This window comes from Grammomys surdaster, unplaced genomic scaffold (assembly GCF_004785775.1).
Source record: "Grammomys surdaster isolate TR1022 unplaced genomic scaffold, NIH_TR_1.0 200, whole genome shotgun sequence".
NCBI classification, from domain to species: domain Eukaryota; kingdom Metazoa; phylum Chordata; class Mammalia; order Rodentia; family Muridae; genus Grammomys; species Grammomys surdaster.
In genome coordinates, this window is record NW_021604645.1 from 475,885 (window position 1) to 499,845 (window position 23,961).

Sequence of the window (23,961 nt, forward strand, 5' to 3'; positions counted from 1 at the left end):
CACTCAGAGCAGCTGAAACTGAATTCTGAGTCATCAGGGACCCACTGCACTCAGAGCAGCTGGAGCCACTGCACTCAGAGCAGCTGACACAGAGTTGGTCTGCTCCTGTCCTGTGGAGAAACTGAATCCTGAGTCATCTAGGAGCCACTGCACTCAGAGCAGCTGAAACTGAATCCTGAGTCATCGAGAACCCACTGCACTCAGAGCAGCCGAGGAGCCACTGCACTCAGAACAGAAGGATTACCAGATCCAAGAGGTGGCCTGAGTCCCAGGAGTTCTTCCACCCGGGAGATTAGGGGCATAAGACCACAGAGACCTCTGGACTCCGAGGAGCTCTGCAATAAGCAAGATAACTGGAAATACAGATTCCAATCTTACACAGAGAGGGCAGGTACCACTAGAGTTACCCAGATGGCGAAAGGCAAGCGCAAGAACATAAGCAACAGAAACCAAAGTTTCTTGGCATCATCAGTGCCCAGTTCTCCCAATATAGCAAGCCCTGAACACCCCTTCACACCTGAAAAGCAGGATTCAGAATTAAAATCACTTCTCATGATGATGATAGAGGATTATAAGAAGGAATTAAGTAACTCCCTTAAAGAAATACAGGAGAGTACAAGTAAACAGATAGAAGCCCTTAAAGAGGAATCACAGAAATCCCTTAAAGAAATGCAAGAAAACACAAAGAAGGAATTAAACAAAAACATTCAGGATCTGAAAATGGAAATAGAAACAATAAAGAAAGTTCAAAGGGAGACAACCATGGAGATAGAAAACCTAAGAAAGAGATCAGGAGTCACAGACACAAGCATCACCAACCGAATACAAGAGATAGAAGAGAGAATCTCAAATGCAGAAGATACGGTGGAAAATATTGACACAGTTGTCAAAGAAAATGAAAAAAGCAAAAAACTCCTAACTCAAAACATCCAGGAAATCCAGGACACAATGAGAAGACCAAACCTAAGGATAATAGGTATAGATGAGAATGAAGATTCCCAACTTAAAGGGCCAGTAAATATCTTCAACAAAATCATTGAGGAAAATTTCCCTAACCTAAAGAACAAGATGCCCATAAACATACAAGAAGCCTACAGAACACCAAATAGACTAGACCAGAAAAGAAATACCTCCCGTCACATAATAATCAAAACATCAGATGCACAAAACAAAGAAAAAATACTAAAAGCAGTAAGGGAAAAAGGTCAAGTAACATATAAAGGCAGACCTATAAGAATTACACCAGACTTCTCACCAGAGACTATAAAAGCCAGAAGAGCCTGGACGGACATCATACAGACCCTAAGAGAACACAATTGCCAGCCCAGATTACTATACCCAGCAAAACTCTCAATCAATATAGATGGTGAAACCAAGATATTCCATGACAAAACCAAATTTGCACAATATCTTCCCACAAACCCAGCACTTCAAAGGATAATGGATGGAAAACGCCAACACAAGGAGGGAAACTACAACCTAGAAAAAGCAAGGAAGTAATCTTCCAACAACCCCAAAAGAAGATAACTATACAAACATAACTTTACCTCTAATAACAAAAATAACAGGAAGCCACAATCATTTTTCCTTAATATCTTTTAACATCAATGGTCTCAATTCCCCAATAAAAAGACGCAGACTAGCAGACTGGATACACAAACAAGACCCAGAATTTTGCTGCATACAAGAAACACACCTCAGTGACAAAGACAGACACTACCTCAGAATAAAAGGGTGGAAAACAATTTTCCAAGCCAATGGTCCCAAGAAACAAGCTGGAGTAGCCATTCTAATATCAAATAAAATCGACTTCCATCCAAAATTAATCAAAAAAGATAAGGAAGGACACTTCATACTCATCAAAGGAAAAAGCTACCAAGGTGAACTCTCAATTCTGAACATCTATGCCCCAAATGCAAGGGCACCTACATACATAAAAGAAACTTTACTAAAGCTCAAAACACACATTACACCTCACACAATAATAGTGGGGGATTTCAACACCCCACTGTCAGCAATGGACAGATCATGGAAACAGAAACTAAACAGAGACACTTTGACATTAACAGAAGTTATGAACCGAATGGACTTAACAGACATCTATAGAACATTTCATCCTAAAACAAAAGAATATACCTTTTTCTCAGCACCTCATGGTACCTTCTCCAAAATAGACCATATAATTGGTCACAAAACAAGCCTCTACAGATACAAAAAGATTGAAATAATCCCTTGCCTCTTATCAGATCACCATGGAATAAGACTGGTCTTTAATAATGACAAAACCAATGGAAAACCCATGTGCACATGGAAACTGAACAACTCTCTACTCAATGATGACTTGGTCAAGGAAGAAATAAAGAAAGAAATTAAAGACTTTTTAGATTTCAATGAAAATGAGGACACATCATACCAAAACTTGTGGGACTCCATGAAGGCAGTGCTAAGAGGAAAACTCATAGCTCTAAGTGCCTACAAAAAGAAACTGGAAAGAGCACACACTAACAAGTTGACTGCACAACTAAAAGCCCTAGAACAAAAAGAAGCAAATACACCCAGGAGGAGTAGAAGGCAGGAAATAATCAAACTCAGGGCTGAAATCAACCAAATAGAAACTGAAAGAACAATACAAAATATCAATAAAACCAGGAGTTGGTTCTTTGAGAAAATCAACAAGATAGATAAACCGTTAGCCAGATTAACCAGAGGGCACAGAGAGAGTATCCAAATTAATAAAATCAGAACTGAAAAGGGAGACATAACAACAGAAACGGAAGAAATTAAAAAAATCATCAGATCCTACTACAAAGGCCTATACTCAACAAAACTGGAAAACCTGGATGAAATGGACAATTTCCTAGACAGATACCAGGTACCAAAATTAAACCAGGAGCAGATAAACCATCTAAATAGTCCCATAACCCCTCAGGAAATAGCAGCAGTCATTAAAAGTCTCCCCACTAAAAAAAGCCCAGGACCAGATGGTTTTAGTGCTGAATTCTATCAGACCTTCAAGGAAGACCTAATACCAATTCTCTTCAAACTATTCCACAAAATAGAGACAGAAGGAACACTACCCAATTCGTTCTATGAAGCTACAATTACACTCATTCCCAAACCCCACAAGGACCCAACAAAGAAAGAGAACTTCAGACCAATCTCCCTTATGAACATCGATGCAAAAATACTCAATAAAATTCTAGCAAACCGAATCCAAGACCACATCAAAACAATCATCCATCATGATCAAGTAGGTTTTATCCCAGGAATGCAGGGATGGTTCAATATTCGGAAATCCATCAATGTAATCCACTATATAAACAAACTAAAAGAAAAAAACCATATGATTATCTCACTAGATGCTGAGAAAGCATTTGACAAAATTCAACATCCCTTCATGATAAAAGTCTTGGAAAGATCAGGAATTCAAGGCACCTACCTAAACATAGTAAAAGCAATTTACAGCAAACCAGTAGCCAACATCAAGCTAAATGGAGAGAAACTTGAAGCAATCCCACTAAGATCAGGGACTAGACAAGGCTGCCCACTCTCCCCCTACCTATTCAATATAGTACTGGAAGTCTTAGCCAGAGCAATTAGACAACAAAAAGAAGTCAAAGGGATACAAATAGGAAAGGAAGAAGTCAAAATATCGCTATTTGCAGATGATATGATAGTATACTTAAGTGACCCCCAAACTTCCACCAGAGAACTCCTAAACCTGATAAACAACTTCAGCAAAGTGGCTGGTTATAAAATCAACTCAAACAAATCAGTAGCCTTCCTCTACATGAAAGATAAACAGACTGAAAAAGAAATTAGGGAAATGACACCCTTCACAATAGTTGCAAATAATATAAAATACCTTGGGGTGAATCTAACCAAGCAAGTGAAAGACCTGTATGACAAGAACTTCAAGTCTCTGAAGAAAGAAATTGAAGAAGATCTCAGAAGATGGAAAGATCTCCCATGCTCATGGATTGGCAGGATTAATATAATAAAAATGGCCATCTTGCCAAAAGCAATCTACAGATTCAATGCAATCCCCATTAAAATCCCAACTCAATTCTTCACAGAGTTAGAAAAGGAAATTCTCAAATTCATATGGAATAACAAAAAACCTAGGATAGCGAAAACTATTCTCAACAATAAAAGAACTTCGGGAGGAATCACCATCCCTGACCTCAAGCTGTACTACAGAGCAATAGTGATAAAAACTACCTGGTATTGGTACAGAGACAGGCAGGAAGATCAATGGAATAGAATTGAAGACCCAGAAATGAACCCACACTCCTATGGTCACTTGATCTTTGACAAAGGAGCTAAAACTGTCCAGTGGAAAAAGGACAGCATTTTCAACAAATGGTGCTGGTTCAACTGGAGGACAACATGTAGAAGAATGAAAATTGATCCATTCTTATCCCCTTGTACAAAGCTCAAATCTAAGTGGATAAAGGACCTCCACATAAAACCAGATACACTGAAACTAATAGAAGAGAAGGTGGGGAAAAGCCTCGAATACTTGGGCACAGGGGAAAAGTTCCTGAACAGAACTCCAATGGCATATGCTCTAAGATCGAGAATTGACAAATGGGACTTCATAAAATTGCAAAGTTTCTGTAAGGCAAAGGACACTGTCAATAGGACAAAACGACAACCAACAAATTGGGAAAAGATCTTTACCAATCCTTCATCTGATAGAGGGCTAATATCCAATATATACAAAGAACTCAAGAAATTAGACTCCAGGCAACCAAATTACCCTATTAAAAAATGGGGTATAGAGCTTAACAAAGAATTTTCAACAGAAGAAACTCGAATGGCCGAGAAGCACCTAAAGAAATGCTCGGCATCCTTAGTTGTCAGGGAAATGCAAATCAAAACAACCCTGAGATTCCATCTCACACCAGTCAGAATGGCTAAGATTAAAAACTCAGGTGATAGTAGATGCTGGCGAGGGTGTGGAGAAAGAGGAACACTCCTCCATTGTTGGTGGGACTGCAAGATGGTGCAACCACTTTGGAAATCAGTGTGGCGGTTCCTCAGAAAATTGGACATAGCATTACCCGAGGATCCAGCTATACCACTCCTAGGCATATACCCAGAAGGTGCTCGAACATATAATAAGGACATATGCTCAACTATGTTCATAGCAGCCTTATTTATAATAGCCAGGAGCTGGAAAGAACCCAGATGTCCTTCAACTGAGGAATGGATTAAAAAAATGTGGTATATTTACACAATGGAGTATTACTCAGCTATTAAAAACAATGAATTTGAGAGGTTCCTAGGTAAATGGATGGAACTAGAAATTATCATACTGAGTGAGGTAAGCCAATCACAAAAGAACACACATGGTATTCAATCACTGATTATTGGATATTAGCCCAGAACCTTAAAATGCCCAAGATGCAACTCACAGGCCACATGAAGTCCATAAAGAATGAAGACCAAGTGGGGGTGATTCGGTCCTTCTTAGAAGGAGCAACAAAATACTCAAGGGAGCAAATATGGAGACAAAGCGAGGGACAAAAACTGAAGGAGGGGCCGTCTGAAGACCTTTCCACCTGAGTATCCATCCCATGTGCAGTCACCAAAGGTAGATGCTGATGTGGAAGTCAGGAAGTGCATGCTTATAAGAGCCTGATATGGATGTCTCCTCAGAGGTCTTCAAGAGTCTGACATATTCAGAGGCAGATGCTCACAACTAGCCATTGAAGTGATCATGGGGTTCTCAATGGAGGAGTTAGAGTGAAGACTGAAGGAGCTGAAAGGATTTGTGGCCCCATGAGGAGAGCAACAATACCAACCAACCACAGCTCCCAGGGTCTAAACCACCAGCCTGGGAGCACTTATGGAGGGATCCAGGGCCTTAGCTGAATATATAAGAGTGGAGGGCCCTGCTGGGCACAGGTGGAAGATGAGATCCTTGACCTCATGAAGGCTGGACGCCCCAGGGGGTGGGAGTTTTGAGGGTGGGGAGGTGGGAGTGGGGGGGTAGATAGAGGTTACATCCACAAAGAAGAAGGAGGAGGTGTGAGGGGATTGGGGGTTCCTGGGTGGGTGGGGGATGGGGTAAGGGGTCAACATATGAAATGTAAATAAAACATCCAATAAAAAAATTAAAAAAAAAAAAAAAAAAGAAAAACAGGCTGGCCTCAAACTCAAGGAAATCCACCTGCCTCTGCCTCCCAAAGGCATGTTCAGCAATGCCTAGCTGGAAAAATCGATTTCTGATGAAGATTAGCACTGGTTATACACACAGAGACAGCTTGATCCAGTGGCACATAGCACTGTCATTAATTATGAATTAAAAAACCCTATAAAAACCGAATAATTCTGGATGAAACTGGAAAAGAAGGAAAAAACTTTTATACAAGGTCAGATCCATCTAAAGAATTATTAGATGTTTGAAACACCCGAGGTAATTAAATTTGCTTTAACTGTTCTACTATCCCAAAATTTTCTGATATATCTTAGACCCTCAGGTCTTCTCTTTGAATGTTTAGCATAGAAAGTAAACTTCCCTTAGTCTACTTTCTACGTGATTCTCTATGGCTAGCTTTAGGAGTTAGAAAGCTTCCAAGAACTATTCCCATCCATGAGGGTATGTTTTCATATTTACCTTTAATCAAAATTAGATTCCTGATCTCAACTTTTTGAGTTACACTTTGTTTATAGACTTTCAAATATTCCAGAAGCTTCTATGGTATGCAAGGTATGCATATGCGCTCTATAATAAAACTAATCTTTAAGGAAGACATTATCTAACAGAAATACATTTCAAGTATTCTATATGCCCCTATCTTTTAATATTTTGTTATTAAAAACAGCAGTATAAATTGTAATGTAATGCTAGTAGTTCTTGGGAAAAATATTGAATGCTTTCTTTTTCATCTGTTGAAGAAATTATTAACATTGGTATAGTAAAGGTTTATTTCTTAAATATAAAGCTAAACCTACTGTCAGAGAAAGAAAATAAACAGAAAGTAGGAAAATATTGGATTTACGCATCCTTGGTATACATTCTTTATTCTGTTTATATTTTGAGCATTATCCCAGACAGCTTCAGCTGCATAAGCTTGTTATACAGGAGCAGTAGTTTTCTTACTATTTTGTTAAGAATGTGTTTATCATCTCAAAGTATATGGTTATTCAGTTAAGATTAATCTTCTCTCAGCATTATAATACGAACACAATTTAGCAACAACCAAACTGTCATCACTATGTCAGCAAAAATGTATGTAAATATCTAGAACCTTGTGGATGACTAATGGATTACACTATAGCAGAGAGGAAGTTGAGATTTTTATTTTCCTCTAGAGACACAGCAAAATATCTTTACTGATATCAAATCTATGTATTAAAAAGAATTTATTTTTACTGAAAAACATTGCTTATTAAATTACCTTTAGGAAGAGTCAGAACTGAAAGCAGACTCTTTACAATTATTCCAATTCATGTTTCTAAATCTACCTGGAAATTCATGCTCAATATTTCCCATGAAATTTTCTTTTTGCATAATGAGAGCTTTTCTTCCAGGGGTAGAGGAAATGGAACTGAAAATTGTAGACAACCTAAGTTTTATTTTTAAAAGTTAGTACAATATTGCTGAACAAAGTATCTCTTTTTAAGTGGCCACTGTCAATGAGTTGAGTTTCTTGATGACATTTTTTGTCAGATGTATAAACAATGGATGTGTTAGAACAGCTGGGCTGGATACTTCATTTCCAAAACAGCTTCTTCATTTCCATATCTGATGCCTTGATACTCACTGGATTTTTTTTCCTTCCATATGATTGATGTCACATCCATGTGGCTTGAATGATTCTACTCTCAAGTAGAATCGTGGTTTTACAGTTAATCAAGAGACTGAGAGGAAGCTGCAAATTTCTCTCAACCTAGCTTCTAGAATCTCCAAACATTGTTTATGTCATATCCTATAAAATGAGCTTATCCCTGAGGCCAACCAAGAGCTGGGAGAGTAACAAAAACCACAATCACATGGTAGGAGCCACAGAAATGCATATGTTTATCTTAACCCAGCATTGCCTCAAGTTTTTAAAAGAACGCACTTAGCAGGCCCTCATTTGATAAAATTCTTAGGTATTTGGATTGGGCTGTTGCATTCCTTTGGAACTTCTAAAATTTTAGTTTGAGCATGTCTGGAGCAGAATATGCTTGAGGATCAACATTAGAATCTGGTGTAACATAATTTCTAGATGTTTTCATTATTACAAATGTATTGACCTTTGACATTAAAATTTTAAATTCAACATGCTTTGTCTGAACAATACTACCATACTGTATTGAATTTTTAAATTTCCTCAGCCATAAATGGAGGCATCCAATAAACCATTGTCTTTCTCATTTCCTTCATCCTATAGTGATATTTTTTCAAGTATTTATCCTTATGACTATGAATCTCCCATTAAGATCAGGAGCTGATGTTTACAGTGCTTATAATAGTGTCTTTACTCTTTGGGACTATGAGGAACTTACAACATGATCTCTCATTCGAGGAAATGGTGGTAGATAAATAAAACCATTTCAAATTACAAAACACTGTGCTTGTTGAAATGCAGAGGGTCTAGTGACCAATTTTGCTTTACTTTTAAAACAGTATTATTATTCCAATGCCTCGTAGAAACAGCTTTTCTTGGATGAAAAATTGGGCAGTTCTTCATCTTTCTGTCAAAAATTTTTTTTCAGAATAAAAATTGGCTTTGTATCTAATATAAATCAGATTCAAATTGATGTAATAATTTTGTAAGGTGGTAATATTGGTAGACTGTGCTAATATATGTTGAAATACTTGTTCAAACTCAGCAAATACATTTTACATGTTACAAATAATTCACAGGAAGCTACACTTGGTGAAATTGAGTAAGATACATCCCTTAAGGGCCCATTTCCTTATTTTGAGCAGTAATTTTTAAATTTCTCTCTTGAAGTGTATATATTTCATGACAGAAGAGAAGCAAAGATCTTCCCACAGTCATAAACAAAATTCACTCAAGATTTTTTTCTGGAGTATTTCTGCATATATTGTTTTCTCTGCTTAGTATATACATTTTTTCTTTCTTTCTTTCTTTCTTTCTTTCTTTCTTTCTTTCTTTCTTTCTTTCTTTCTTTCTTTCTTTCTTTTTTTGGCTTTTCGAGACACAGTTTCTCTGTGTAGTCCTGGCTGTCCTGGAACTCACTCTGTAGACCAGGCTGGCCTCGAACTCAGAAATCCACCTGCCTCTGCCTCCCAAGTGCTGGGATTAAAAGTGTGCGCCACCACTGCCCGGCTTTTATTTATTTATTTATTTATTTATTTATTTATTTATTCATTTATTTATTTATTTTTTGGTTTGTATATACATTTTCTTATAAAATAATATGTCCACTAGAATTCCCAATATATATTACTAATAATAGATCATTAAATGGCGCTATGCAACCCCTGGGAAACAATAGAGCACATTGGTATATTTGCATATTAGTTTAAATGGAAAAGTGTAAGTAAAACTAATTGGGTAGAAAGGATGTCAGCACATCTATGTTTTCAATTTTCTTTAATAAAATATAATGACTTCAAAGATAATATGGGGAAAGAACCATATTGGAAGAACCATAGTCTGATATTTCCACATTTACGAATTAGCTACCAACTCCCAACACAAGTTCAGTATACCTCATTTTTTGGTTAAAATATACTGAACTTTACTACCCATGTTGTTAGGTTAGTCAGCATGTAAAAACTACATTTCAGAGTAATGAACAAAATCTTAGGGACATAATTTTATTTCTCCTCTTTTGAAGATTGAATAAACCTTTCTAAATCCAAGTTTGGTTGGAAAAATCAAAATGGGAGTAAAAAAAATTTGCAAGAAAGTAAATATTGGGTTTAATTAATCCTTCTTGGCTGTATAATTGGCAGGCACCAGTATGGTCATAAATTACAAAAGATCATGTATTTTCTAAAATGTACTCAGTTCTATCTGTTTTTTGTTTTTAATTGAAAAACTTGATAATGTTAAGATTAAACTGAAGGTAAGAGAAAGCTCACAAGTGTTAAATAATAAAGCTTATATTAAAGGCCACACTTTGTAAGAGAACCAAAGAGGCCTACCACTGAGTTTCATTCTTGAAATCAGGAGGATTGGAGGAAGGCTACACACATACACACACACACACACACACACACACACACACGCACAAACACAATCTTTTATGTTCTTATTTGAGATTGTAAAAAGGCAGTAGTATTCATGAATCAACTTGCTACTTACCCAGACATCATATGATTCATAAATATTCAGGTCCTTAAAATGGGTTTTAAATAACACTGGATTCTGTTGTTCGGAATAATATTATCAAATCATTTTAAAGGCTGTACTCTGAAGTGTCTTTTATGAAGTGCTTAGTCTCCAGAAGTTAATGTTCTCCAAATAAAAATATTTGGCTGGCATGTATGAAAATATTTCTGTACCAATCACCATTGCAAGACGGCCATGAATCTATCAATCACAGAGTTAAAAAGCTCTGTCGTATAGCACACTTAATACACAGTGTAACAAATTAGTATTGCCATTCCTTGATGTAATACAAACTCATTTCCTTAAACTGCTATTGTACTGAATGCCAGGGTTATAAATGAGCAGAACACAAATTGATTTGCATGTAATAACAGTGGAAATAAACCTTTCCTGGTTCGTGCAATTTTCCCCATCTGTTAACAGAGAACAAGTTTAGGATCTATTATTATTCCCAGAAGGAGACTTACCCAGCTGGACATCTATAACACTTGGCTGATTTTCCATGGGGAACAATGGCTTTGGAGGCTTGTCTGTGAGCAAAGCTAGAAGAGAAAATAAAAGAAAGTAATGGAAAAATTGAGACAAATTATAGGGTAAAGAATATTCTACCATGTATAATATTTAATGTTTTTAGACTTGATGGTTTGTAAACATTTATTAGACAGTGTTTGTACTTGGGTACAATATTCATTTCCCAGGAATTTTAGAGCACCTTTGATTCACTTAAATTAGGCTATCGTCAGCAGATACATTTTCCAACAAGTTCAAATGAATGGACTGTTTATTTTTGGATGTATTTTTATAAGCTTCTATATATCAAGAAGTATATTTTTTGAAAGTAAAATCAGAGAAACATCAAATTCTCATAATTACTCTCTGGCACTAAATAGTCTTAATGAATTGTAGTGGAGATTCTCAGTAGCAAAAGGTTTCCAAGAGTCAAAATCATATCCATTCTGTGCCTTAATCTTCTGTGATAACAGAAAAGACTGATAGATTCTTTAGTGACAGACTTTTAAATGTCAACATTTTTTGTTTACCAAGTCAGATGTTTTGGATTAACAGACAAGGAAGTAAAATATTCTTCTTTGTTTTCAACTTATAATTTAGCACAAAATAAAAAGAGAACAAACGATGATGTAATCTAATGAAAGGTTGTAGTCACAGCACATAAGCAGTAAGAAATATATACATACATGACTTGGAGAAAAGAGGGGACAATGCTGGCTGAAAGAGTCAGGACGAATTTTTATGAAGGGATCTTAATGTCCATGTGAAACTTAAAAGGCGAAAAAGAAATAGAAAAGCAGAGAGTAAAGAAGAAATTAAAGGAAACTTAACAACACAATCCATGGCAGAGTGATAAAAGATATCAAGAATGATGTACAGAGAAAAGAATGGTCTGATAAAAAAGGAATTGGATGGGGGATGCAGAGATCCAATTGCTCATGACAGGAACAATACAAATTGGAAATAACAGTACCCAGAGAGTGAAGGACAGAATTCTTAAGGATCATAGGAAGTCTGCAGACAGATTTGGACATGATGTGGTAGGCTAAAGTGTCGTTGGTAACTCTGGGAATAAAACAATGTCTCAAAGGTAGTGAATCTAATGATGATTAACTTGGTATGTGAAATCTATGCCAGAAGAGAACACAGGTAGGAAAGAAAACACAGTAGTATAGTTGAAGCAGGGCAAACAGTAAGTGAGATCAGGAAGGAGATTGGAAAATTAAAAAATAAAAAGAAGAAACAAACTGAAGATAACTAGAATGCAACTAGAGGACTTTGAGTACATAAATATAATGTCCTATGTACTGTTGTCATAGAGACAACCTTCTTTCACCTTGTTATTCATATCCTGAATTCATTTATATACTTACTGTATTTATGTCTTGGTTAAGCTATAAAACTGGATTTTAGCACTTTAAAATGTTTTACAGATCTTTATAAAACACAAGAGGCTTAGCACTGGGCTAGGTTATAAAAGATAATTGTTAAACCATCATTAATTGACATTTTAGGAAATCCCTGCTGATATGAAGGGGGTATAACTCATATTTACAAGTCTAGAAGACTAAGTGGTATGCTGGTGTGAAAGGTTATAGAAATATAAAATGTTGTTGATATTCTCAAAAAACAATTGTTGATAATAAAAAGTATACCAGAAATATATGTAGAAAATATATATGTATGGCATAAGCTCCATCTTGCTTAATTGCTGAAGATAGAAAATTTAGTGAATTAATTGTTTGCATTTTTCAACAAATTTTCATTGATAGCCCACAACAAATATACTGCTCTTACAAAATTTAACTTTTTAAAAACCAAACAGATTTGTGGATAATTTACACAGACCTAAATATCTATTATATTATCTTTATAATGGTCTTCAATTATTTTTAGAATATAAAGAATGAAAGCTAAATTATCTGAATTCAAAATCCAATCACGTCAGACACCTACAATGAATATATACATATGCATACACATATACATATAATAACAGTGGTTTCCACTAAGGTAAGGAATTGGTTAGCTGAGGAATAGTAGGAGATGTGGGAAATGCAGAATAAGTAACCTGTGCAAAAATGCGAGTGACATTATACAGACTGAGCAGGAATGTATTAAAGAATACACATATACACATATGTATATATGCATATATACACATTTATGTATGTAACAATATTTAATAAATAGAGTGCATGGATTCTTTGTTTTCTTCTTTTTTATTGGATATTTTATTTATGTACATTTCAGATGTTATTCCCTTTCCCCATTTCCCCACCCCCAGAAACCCCCTATCCCATCTCCTTCCTCCTGCTTCTAAGATGGTGTGCCCCACCTACCCACTCCCATTTCCCTGCCCTCAAATTCTCCCTCATTGGGGCATCCAGCCTTCATGGGACCAAGGGCCACCTCTCCCACTGATATCTGAGTAATGAGTGTCACTGGGTGGGTTTGGGTTTGGAAGAAGAAAAGGGTAACGGGAATGATGCAATTGTAGTATGACCTTAAAAATAAAATAAATAATATACTTGGAATAATATATATGTAGTATGCTTTAAAAATATGGTTGAAGTGAAATGAAACACAGACAATTTACATCTCGTTTATATGAAAAGTAATTTTTATTTCCTTGTAGAATTATTGCTACTTTTTCTTATATATCCAAATCATAGACACCGAGGTTCCCTGGAAAGTGTTCTTAAATTTATTTGCAAATTCACATCAGTAAATGAATTGAGTACAATGACAGAAAGGGAATGGAAGGAATGTGTTTCATGTGCAGAAATGAGGAGCTTCTTGAGTCTCAGGAGGCTATGAATCTAGGGACATTATTGGCTCCTAGACATACCCTCAACATGTTCTCCAGAGATATTTAGACCAATTTCACAGTTAAATATCAATTACTACAGCTATATTCATTTATATTAAGTATAATATTAAGTATCTTAAATGTATATGTTCATAATATTCAAAATGTTTTAAATACATTAGCATATGGTATCGATGTGGTGTCCTGGACCTATAAAAGAGGCAGTTCAAGTTTTAGTCAATTTAGACACAAAACTCAATGGAGTTTACAATATTTTACTTAGTGTAGCCTTATGACCAGCATCCTTCCTTCATTTGCAGGATGAGTAGGAGGACACATATGTTGTAGGCAGGAGATAGGTGAAATAGCTCAGAACACACACACAAAATTCTAGCCTCTTTGAGTCCATAGTAATTAAGCTGTGATTCCTAGGCTAATCAAGTGGTTTCATGGCAATCAGCCAGCTGAATGATGATTGCTTTAGGAATTCTCACACTTATACCCTTTCGACCCAAAACCCATGAGAGGGAGGATATGAAGTTACATTTCGCATCCAACAAGTCCCTGTATGACATGTAAGTGTGGAACCTCATTTAATTCTAGTACCATGTTCAGGTCTGGAAGTTGCCAGAAGTACTGAGTATGCATGTTAATAAACCAGCCTCTAAGTCATTCATCGGGATCTTGACTACCAGCTCAGAGATAAACCTATCAGCACCACAACTAATGGTAACATTTAGAGATTAGCTAAAATACACGCTACCATGGTCAGGACAGCCCATTTCCTTCCCTCCTCTTCTCTTCTCTTCTCTTCTCTTCTCTTCTCTTCTCTTCTCTGTCTGTCTATCTCTGTCTCTGACTCTATCTCTTCAATGTCGTCTCAAATTCACAATTACTGCTTAGGAAATGAAGACAGGATCTATTGAGACCAATCCTCCTGAACAACTGAGTAGACATTTAGAATTTTATCATCCAACTCATCCAACTCATCCTAGACCTTGAGAGGGACTAATTTGGGTATGGCTAAATGTTACTTGTGACTGAAAGAATGGAAACGAAGGATTCAGTTTACTACACATGTTTCAGTCTGTATTCCCTCCCCTGCACTTCCATCTGTAGCTGCTTATCTGCTTGTGTTTAATTGTCCTTAAATATAATTGCTCTACAGAGTATAACAACATACTGGGCTTAATGTGCTAGTGAAGCTACTAGAGCTACTGTCTGCTGTTCCCTAAATGAGTTTTTATGTGCTTGACACTAACACTCTTAAGGACTACACTCAAATTAACTCTTTCCTATTGAAAGCAATGGTTTATACCATGCACCTCCAGATCATTCAGTGTTGATGAAAAGATTTGACAACACCATGCACTTAGTGAAAAGATATGAGTAGCATTATTTATTGAATGAGATGAATCAGTTTATTAAATTGCCTACACATTTTACACTGTTATTACAAATTTTATTGTCCTCTTCTGTTTTTCATTTGTCTACTTAATTAAATTTCTAAAATGATCATGTGGAATAGAGTGAAAGGCAGTCATTAATTTCTGTGAATGATGTCATTTTGTAATACATTTGTTAAGGTCACTCAACTAGACCACCCCCACAAAACCTACTCCATACCACAGCCTTAAAATCACATACTGAAATCACTATTTTCAACAGTACTTGGAATCTCATACCAAAACTTCTATTTTTATAGCAACATTTAGCTGTTCATACCTAAAAATATCTTGTACATTTACTGGAGGATAAAATCTAAACTTTTCACAGAGGAGCATAAATCATGACAACTATAATATAGTCTTTAAAATGGTCTTGAATTTTTACTTACTTTTAAACTTATCAACCCCACGTATCAACCTTCTTTTCTCATATCCCACATTAGCACACTACATTTATCTCTAAAACTATACTTTGACTTAAATTCTCCCCCACCAAGCTTATAGTTACTAAAGTTATCATTTTATACTAGTTACCAAAGCAATTATGTGGTTGTTTAAATAGAAATTTTCCTATAGGCTCATAGATTTGAATGCTTGGTCATGAAGAAGTGGTGCTACTTGGGAGGAATTATAAAAGGTTTGCAATTATTGGAGTAGGTGTGGCCTTGTTGGAGAAAGTGTCTGACTAGGGTAGGCTTTGGGGTTTCAAATACTCAAGCTAGCCTCACTGTCTCACTTGCTTTCTGCTTCCTACAGATCTAGATGTAGAACTCTAAATTCCTCTTTCAGCAGCATGTCTACCTGCATGAGACCACACTTCCCAGCATGCTGAAAATAAACTAAATCTCTGAAACTGTAAGCAAGCCCAAATTAAGTGCTTTCTTTTATAAGAGTTGCCATGGCCATGGCATCTCTTCTGAGTAGTAGAGTGCTCACTAAGACAGACTGTTTATTTAGTATCTTCTGTTATGTTTTATTCTAAGATATTTTACATCACATTTAACAAATAATTTGCAAGTAAGTTTCCACAGATTTGATTCCCAAAGCAGTAATCTAAACAGAGGTTTATCTGGTATCAACATGTTCACAACTCTCTCCCTAATACCTACCATTTCCATTCTGAAACATACCTAACTTCCAACAAAGGCTTCCCTGGTAACCACAGAAGCTTTTTTTTTTTTTCTTGTCTTAAATTCCAAAGTATTTACAAGTCCTTTGAACTATTCATCTGGCAAATAGTAAGCATTGCCTTGAATATAAACTAATCCTCATTTTATTTGGGTGTGCCAAGTCATCCCAACTGGAGTTTTAATCTCCTCGATGATGAGGATCATGCCTCCAATAAGTCAGCATAAAAGTAATATTTGACCTTGTAGAATAAACAAACATAATCTCCAAATTAACTTTCACTTGGAAATAGGGCTTCCCACAGGCCTCTTTGATTGCAAGGAACACAGTTTTGCTGATTACAGTAAAAAGAGAACTTATCACAGTGAACACTCAGGGATGGCTGGGAAATCTGGTGATCTACATCTTGGAATGAAAGAAACTAGACCAGATATACACAAAGGAGGACTAAACAATAGTTTCAGACTATCTACAAAATTAGATTAAACTGGTTCTATAGCTTTTCAAATTTGTTCCTCTTTATTGTGTTTTACTTTTTTGTTATGTCTCACTTTGGTCAAAATTTAAAACCTCAAGAAAGATAAGCTGAGTAGCCATGCTTGAGTTTTTGTTATAATCAAGTAGACATCAGGGAAAGAAGAACTCTTTACAAGCAGTTCTCAACCTGTGAGCTACAACTCCTTTGGGGATCAAATGACCTAATATCATCAGAAAACACATATTTACATTATGATTCATAACTAGCAAAATTACATTTATAAAGTGGCAACAAAAACAATTTTATGGTTGGATGTCACTATAACAGGAAGAAGTGTATTAAAGTGTCTTAGCATTAGGAAGGCTGAAAACAATTGTGCTTGACAATTATTCATCATAAATGACTGTTCTGTGCATTGCTGGATACATAAGAGCCTCTGCTCAATCAGATGTTAATAGATAGATATTGGTCAATGGTAAAAGTGGAACAAATAATCTCCAACCAAATAGAAAATATAGGCTGCTAAGAGAAAGAAAAGTCAAAACTAGATAGCCAGGTCACAGTATGGGTATATTTCATTAATTTCTATGTCAATAATATTCCTTGAAAGATACATTATTAATCGGATGTCCTGAAGATGCATTTTTACCACAGATGTTCTCTACTCAAGGCAATGTGCACTTCACTAATCAACACAATGATATTTGTTCAATGCACTTCTCAAGTTCTGAAATAGTGAAGGACTTTTGTTAATTAGTAGACACTATTCACTGGACTTTTATTGTCTTCTAAATTACCTAAACTCACAAACTACCTCAAAAATGGGGGAGAGGATAGGGTCACAAAAAAAATCTATGCACCAGCTTCAAAGTTGTAAGGTGCATGAGAATCATAAATTATCTGGTGCTTAGAGGGAATGAAGGACTTTATTAGAAAATTAGCTATAGCCTTTCCACAGGAAGAAACAAGGAAGCTTTTCCTGAGCACATTAAATTGGGAGCGGGGAGCCAGGTATCTTGTTAAGAGTCTTCAAAGTTTCCAGAAGTCATGAAGAGAGATTTAACAATCTTAACCCACATATTTGATTTGTGTAAAGGCTTCATACACCCAACACAGAACTAACACACTAGTTTCTAAACTCTGAACATACCAAAAGTAGCATCACTTATTGAAATACTTTGTATTTCTTTTTGGAAATTAGGTAACAGTTACCTAAGGCCAGGAATATATTTTTCTAAAACAAAACAAAACACCCCAAATATGTAGATTTGCTTAATCTGAAAATGGTGTTCATATTTTACTGCTTAGTCTAATATCCTCTTACAGAATTACAAACATGAGACCTTCACCTAATTTAGGTGATTATCAAAGAAAAATACACGATTATTACACTTCAGTATCAATCATAACGTATATCATTATAAATCTTCCAAACTTATAAACGGAAATGGAATCTATCACATATAATATGCTTTTGTCCTAATCCTTGTTCTGTGGTTCTCCACTTTAAAGATTTTTCTCATGTCTTTATGTATCCAATGTTGCATATCTCTCATCAAAACAAATTACAAAGATGCTTCTTGCTATAATTTCAGCCACCTATACTTTAACTCCTTTTATAGGCTTATCTCTGTATGTGAAAAGTAAGGCGTCATTCCTTTGTAGTCAGTATACCAAAATGCACATACTGAGCCCAAGTATCTTTCTGTGAATGCACACATAGTACAAGGCAAATAAGAATCCTCTAAAAGTATGAGTGGTGTGTAATATGCAGAATGGAGCTTAGTAGAAGTGTATGAAATCAGATAATATTTTTATTGAGATTATAATCAGAAATTTGATGATAGATTCTCCCACCTTTTGGCAGTATAGGAACTAAATACTGAGAATATTTCACATAAATAAGTATCTGTGATGCTGGTCTCTTCTTAATTACCACTAATTTCTTAGCTCCTACTAACCAGCATCAATTGTCCAAGTAGTCCTTTCTATTCTTGAATCTTAAGTGAATCTTAAGTGGCTAAGGCTACCAAGTTCTGCTGCTTGCAGAGACTGGAACATGGGCCACTTATTCTATTACATTATCACCTGCTTTCTATTTTCCAACTCCTTCAAATGCCTAAGCTTGACTGTCCTGGAAGTTACTCTATAGACTAACCTTGAGCTCAGAGATATACATGTCCTTGTCTTCTAAATGCTGGGATTAAATGTGTTTGCCACCATGGGTAGACTTTCTTCACCTAGAACTTGTTATGTTCCAGGTTGGCCTTGAACTCAGAGATCTGCTTGCCTCTGTCTCCTGGGATTAATCATGTGCATCACCATGCCTAGGCCAAAGCTTTTCATAGCCACTATTCTTCAAAAACCTGTGTCTTTCAGCCTCAAGAATTGGATCTCAACTGTGCCTTCCATTTCTGGAATGTAGTTCATTTCAGATTAAATGTCCTAATGAAAATAATTAGGCAATAACACCTAACATAATTATTATTTGTTCAACTGCAGACACATAAACAATAAGGTTAGTGGGGTGAGATCTTGCTCCAAGTTCTACCACTGCCTTAATCTTTTTTTTTCTTTGAACATAGGACTCAGCTCCATTATACTTCTTGGTGCCCTTATTCTTTGAACCAAATATTTTATGGTTTTTTTTTCTTGAAGCCTGCTATGCTTCATTAAAATGCTTTTCATGATAGTAAACCAGAGGACAAAGTCTATGCTGGGCTTTTTAAGGCTTGCTTTGTCAATGCAGTTATTCTGAATATATTCACCTTTGTCTCATGAAGGCTCTTAAGACAAGGACAAAAATCACCCAAATTCTTCACCAAAACATCATAAGAATAGTCTCCATTGTTCAGTCCCTCTCTTGAACCAGCAGCTCTCTACAGTCCTCAGCATGACCATCTTTCAAATTCCTTCTAGGATAGTACATTAAGCCCCAGTTAAGCATTCTACTGCTTCCCAAATCCAAAGTCCTTAAATCTACATTCTTCAAAAAGAAAAAAAAAGTATTATAAGGCCTATTACAGCAATACCCCAGTCCCTGGTATCAACTTCTGTTTTAGTTAGGGTTTCTATTACTGTAAAGAGAAACCATGACCGAGGCCATTCTTATAAAGGACAACATTTAATTGGGGTTTGCTTACAGGTTCAGAGCTTCAGTCCATTACCATCATGGCAGGAAGCATGGTGGTATCCAAGCAGTCATAGTGCTGGAGTAGCTGAGAGTGGAAGGAAGGAAGCCAGGGGCAGTATCTCTTCATGCAGCTAGAAAGAGAGTGGAGTTGCTGTCCTATTCAGAGCCTGTAATTTTTCCCCAAACTCTTCTATAAGAGTCCCCAACCTCCACGCACTGTTTAGCTGTGAGTGTTTATATTTGTCTGAGTCAGCTTCTGGGTGCTGGCTCTCAGAGGACAATATGCTCCTGTCTGCAAGAGACCAGCATTATCACTCAGGTGAAATCTGGGAAGTGTTTTCTGAGAATACAAAGAAGCTTTGTTTCAGAGATAGTCAAGGTTGTACTTCATGCTTCAGCTGGACTTGGTAATGTAGAAGAGTCACCCAGGTAGTACTGGTTTTGAAGTCATGAAGAGGTCAATGAGAGAAGCTGAGTCTTGGCACTATGTAAAAGCCAAGAAAGGCCATTGGTGAAGGTACAGCCTCAGTTGCAGTTGACAGCCTAGGACTGAAGGGGTCATATAAAGAAGTTGAGGCTTGATCCTGTGAACAGAGCCAATTGGTGAAGCCTAGTTGCAGTGGAAGACATCAGAACGTTAGAGATGCCAGTACCATGGGATGGCCACCAAGAACAGCAGCAGCAGTGGAGTGGAGTCAGAGTGGAGCAGAGCTGGAGAAGTGACCCAAGTTATTTGGAGGAGTCCAGAAGATCATATGTGGATCTCAGACAGAAATTGGAACAAGAAACTGTAAAACTGAAATGTCCTTGAGTACCCTAAGATGTCAGAGGCTTGAGATATCTCCCTAGGAAAGCTGCTAACAGGTAGTGGAAAAAGCCAAAGAGAAAGAATTGTGTTATAGTCAACAAAGTTGAAAGGATTTGAATATCTGAATAGTACTTTGACCTCAGACATGGAGATGCAGAATTTGGAGTTTATCCAGCTGGTTTTCTGTCTTGCTTTGCTCCAGTATTTCCTCACCATGATGTTCTGGAATGGTAATGTATATCCTGCATGATGTTGGAGGTATGTGGTCTGCTTTTTTATTTTGATTTCTTAGGGGATTACAGTTAAGATACTGCATGAATCTCAAAGGAAACTTTCAACTTTGGACCTTTAATATTGTTGAGATTGTTATAGACTATGGGATTTTTGAAATTGGACTAATATATTTGCATTGTGCTATGGCTAGATATGGTCCCTAAAGACTCACGTGTTTGAACAAACCTATGGGGACCAAGGAGTGGGATGTGGTGATTTGAATAAGCTTGGCCCAGAGAGTGGCACTACTAGGCCTTGTTGGAGTAGGTGTGGCCTTTTTGGATGAAGTGTGTCACTGTCAGGGTGGGCTTTGGTACACCCCTTCTAGCTGCTTGAAGACAATCTGCTCCTGGGTTCCTTTGAATGAAAATGTACAACTCTTACCTCCTCCAGTCACATGACTTTCTGAACATTACCATCCTTTCTGCCATGATGATAATGGACTGAACCTCAGAATCTGTAAGCCAGCCCCAATTAAATGTTGTCCTTTATAAGAAAGAAAAATATCCGTGAAAACTCACGATTTGTTTTTAATTCATCCTGTTATTATCTCCTTCAAATATCTACTTTAGCAGTTAATTTTTATAATTATTTTCAACTCCTCAAACATTGTATACCCTGCTTTATTTGTAACAGCAGACAAAATGATACAAACTGCTTATTAAGTCCACTTAACAAAAGTGGATGCTTTCTCTAGATGTTTCGGTTCCATTAAAAAGGCTCTGCAGTGAAATGATCAGTGATTCTTGTAATTGTTTGAAGTTTGTCAAACCATTCAGTTACCTTGTGTCACACACTTCACTCTCCCATATCAAAATTCTCTTTACTGTGTAACTTATGGATGAAAATGGCTCATATCTTTTATATGTGTATTAGAAAGACAAAATTGTTAACAAAACACTAATAGTGAAACAGATAGCATGTCATATTTAGAGGACTAAATTATTTTGAGAAACACATTCTTGTTGCACAAAAAATATCCCTCTCACAGTTTAACATCACTGAAAGCATTGATATATTTTTCCAGCATAGAACATAAAGTTGGTCTTCACATTTAAATAAACAAATGATCCTTTAACAGGGTGATGATATGTTCTTGGAGAAACAAGATGCAATTTACTTAGATGTTGCCCCTGTACAGCTCAGAGCCTCCCTGGCAACTGGCTCAGAGCCTGTGTCCTTCCTTGCAACTCAGAAGATGTGCCCTGAGGGTAGTGAATGGTCAGGGCTGCTGTGAAGTTGACCTGAGATGACCTTTTCTCTAGATCCCATATTTATTTCCACTAATATTTGAGTTTGAGCAATGCATAAGCTTGAGGAAAGATTTAGCACAAAAGTAGGGCAATTTCTTCTCAATGCCATTTGACACAGGGTCTTTCTCTGGAGAAAAGATTGTTTATTCAGCACAAGTCTACTCAGACATAAAGCAACTTTTTCAAACTTGAAAAGAAAACAACCTTGGGGAGAAATGGAAATTTAAACAGAGGTTGGGATGGGAGTGCTTACCATTTTCCTTCACAATGTATTTTTCCCATTTTTAGCCTTTTCTTTCTTGGGTAAGCCTTTTCTTTTTTCTAAAATAATACTCTCAGGATTTTTATATTGCTGATGTCAAAGAAATTCCATGGTTGTTATTAAAGAAATTAATAAGACAGTATACATTCTGTTTCTACACAGAATCTGAGATGTAGTTAGAATTAAAATAAATATGAAAGTTTAAACATTGGAGTTGGGACATTTTATAACTTGCATTAAGATTATCATTTTCTTTTATGGTCGCTGATCTGTGAAGTTCTAGAATTTCACTCAGATTACAATGCGTAGGAATATAAGACACTCAAAGATATGTAATTTGAGAACTAGACCAACCATTAAAGTTTTGACAGACGAAGAAATAGAATGCCAGGAAAGAAATGGATATGTTCAGCACCAGGTTGCACATTAGTCCTAAAAGAATTAAAATCCAAGATTTTAAAAGTCCAATATTTTTATCACTGCACAATGGCTAACCTTCATTAAGCATAGATTTAAAAAAAAAGTTATCCTTATATTTATTTTCTCATTAAATACAACATTATATAAAGTAAGTTTTATGATTATCAATATTTGAAACACAAGAAAAAACTATGCTCACTGAGATTAAATTATTTGCTCAAAGTTATACAGCAAGTAAACATACTAGCTCTAGGGCACAAATATATCTTACCTGAAATTCAAGCTGGTAACCATTTTACTACACTGCCACCATTATTCATTGCTAGATTTAATACTTGTTCTTCTGTTTTAAATTTTAAAATATAGCTTAGTAGAGCTAGATGTGGCAGAATACACTTGTTATTGCACTATAATTGAGACAGAATGGTCTCTACTCTGAAGCTACTCTGAAATATGTAGTGAATTTCAAGCAAGCTGTGTCTATATAGTGACATGCTGTCTAAAAAAATCACCATATATGTCATGGAATTAATGGCACTGTGTATGTATGGTGTCATAGTTTTCTGCTATAGTTCCCACTAGATTAAAAGAAAGTTAAGGCTGGGCTGTATAAACTACACCTAGGAGTGGTTTTTTTTTTCTTTCGTTTTCTAGATTCCATACAGTAATGCCTGTAAATGTGTTGATTTTATTTCCTTAGAGGATGGGATGAGATGAGAGTCATACCTAAGCTTTATGAATACATGGCTTGGGCTGAGCCCAGAGCATTTCTATCTAACTATCCCTAGGCCTAGCCATGGAATCTTCTAGCCCTAGAACAATCTAAACTGCAAGCCTGGACCTTGAAGGCTTTAGTTTCCACACTTCCTCTGCTAACCTAGGCCTAGAATGTTTAAGCCTCCAAGACTTACTGCTGAATAAAATCACTATTTCTAGCTCTTTCTAAACTCCAACTTACTAGGTAAACTCAGCTGTTCTTGCTCAAACTCCTCTCCAATTGACTGATTCAAATTGGCTTCTCTTGGCTTCTGACTGAATTGCTCTGCTTGAAAAAACTACCTCTGAACTCCACAAACTGAACTGTTCTGAACTGAACTGAACTGAACTGAACTGAACTGAACTGAACTGAACT

The 23,961-nt window shown here is 36.3% G+C and overlaps 1 protein-coding gene across 1 annotated transcript in view; it reads right to left on the reverse strand.

Annotated features, from left to right (window-relative positions):
• The window catches only part of Il1rapl2 (interleukin 1 receptor accessory protein like 2), a 1,099,213-nt gene that overhangs the window by 274,955 nt on the left and 800,297 nt on the right, over positions 1-23,961 (reverse strand). The window contains exon 6 of the mRNA XM_028770319.1: positions 10,772-10,846. Within this exon, the coding sequence (XP_028626152.1) occupies positions 10,772-10,846 (75 nt within the window). The remainder of the gene's footprint in view (positions 1-10,771; positions 10,847-23,961) is intronic.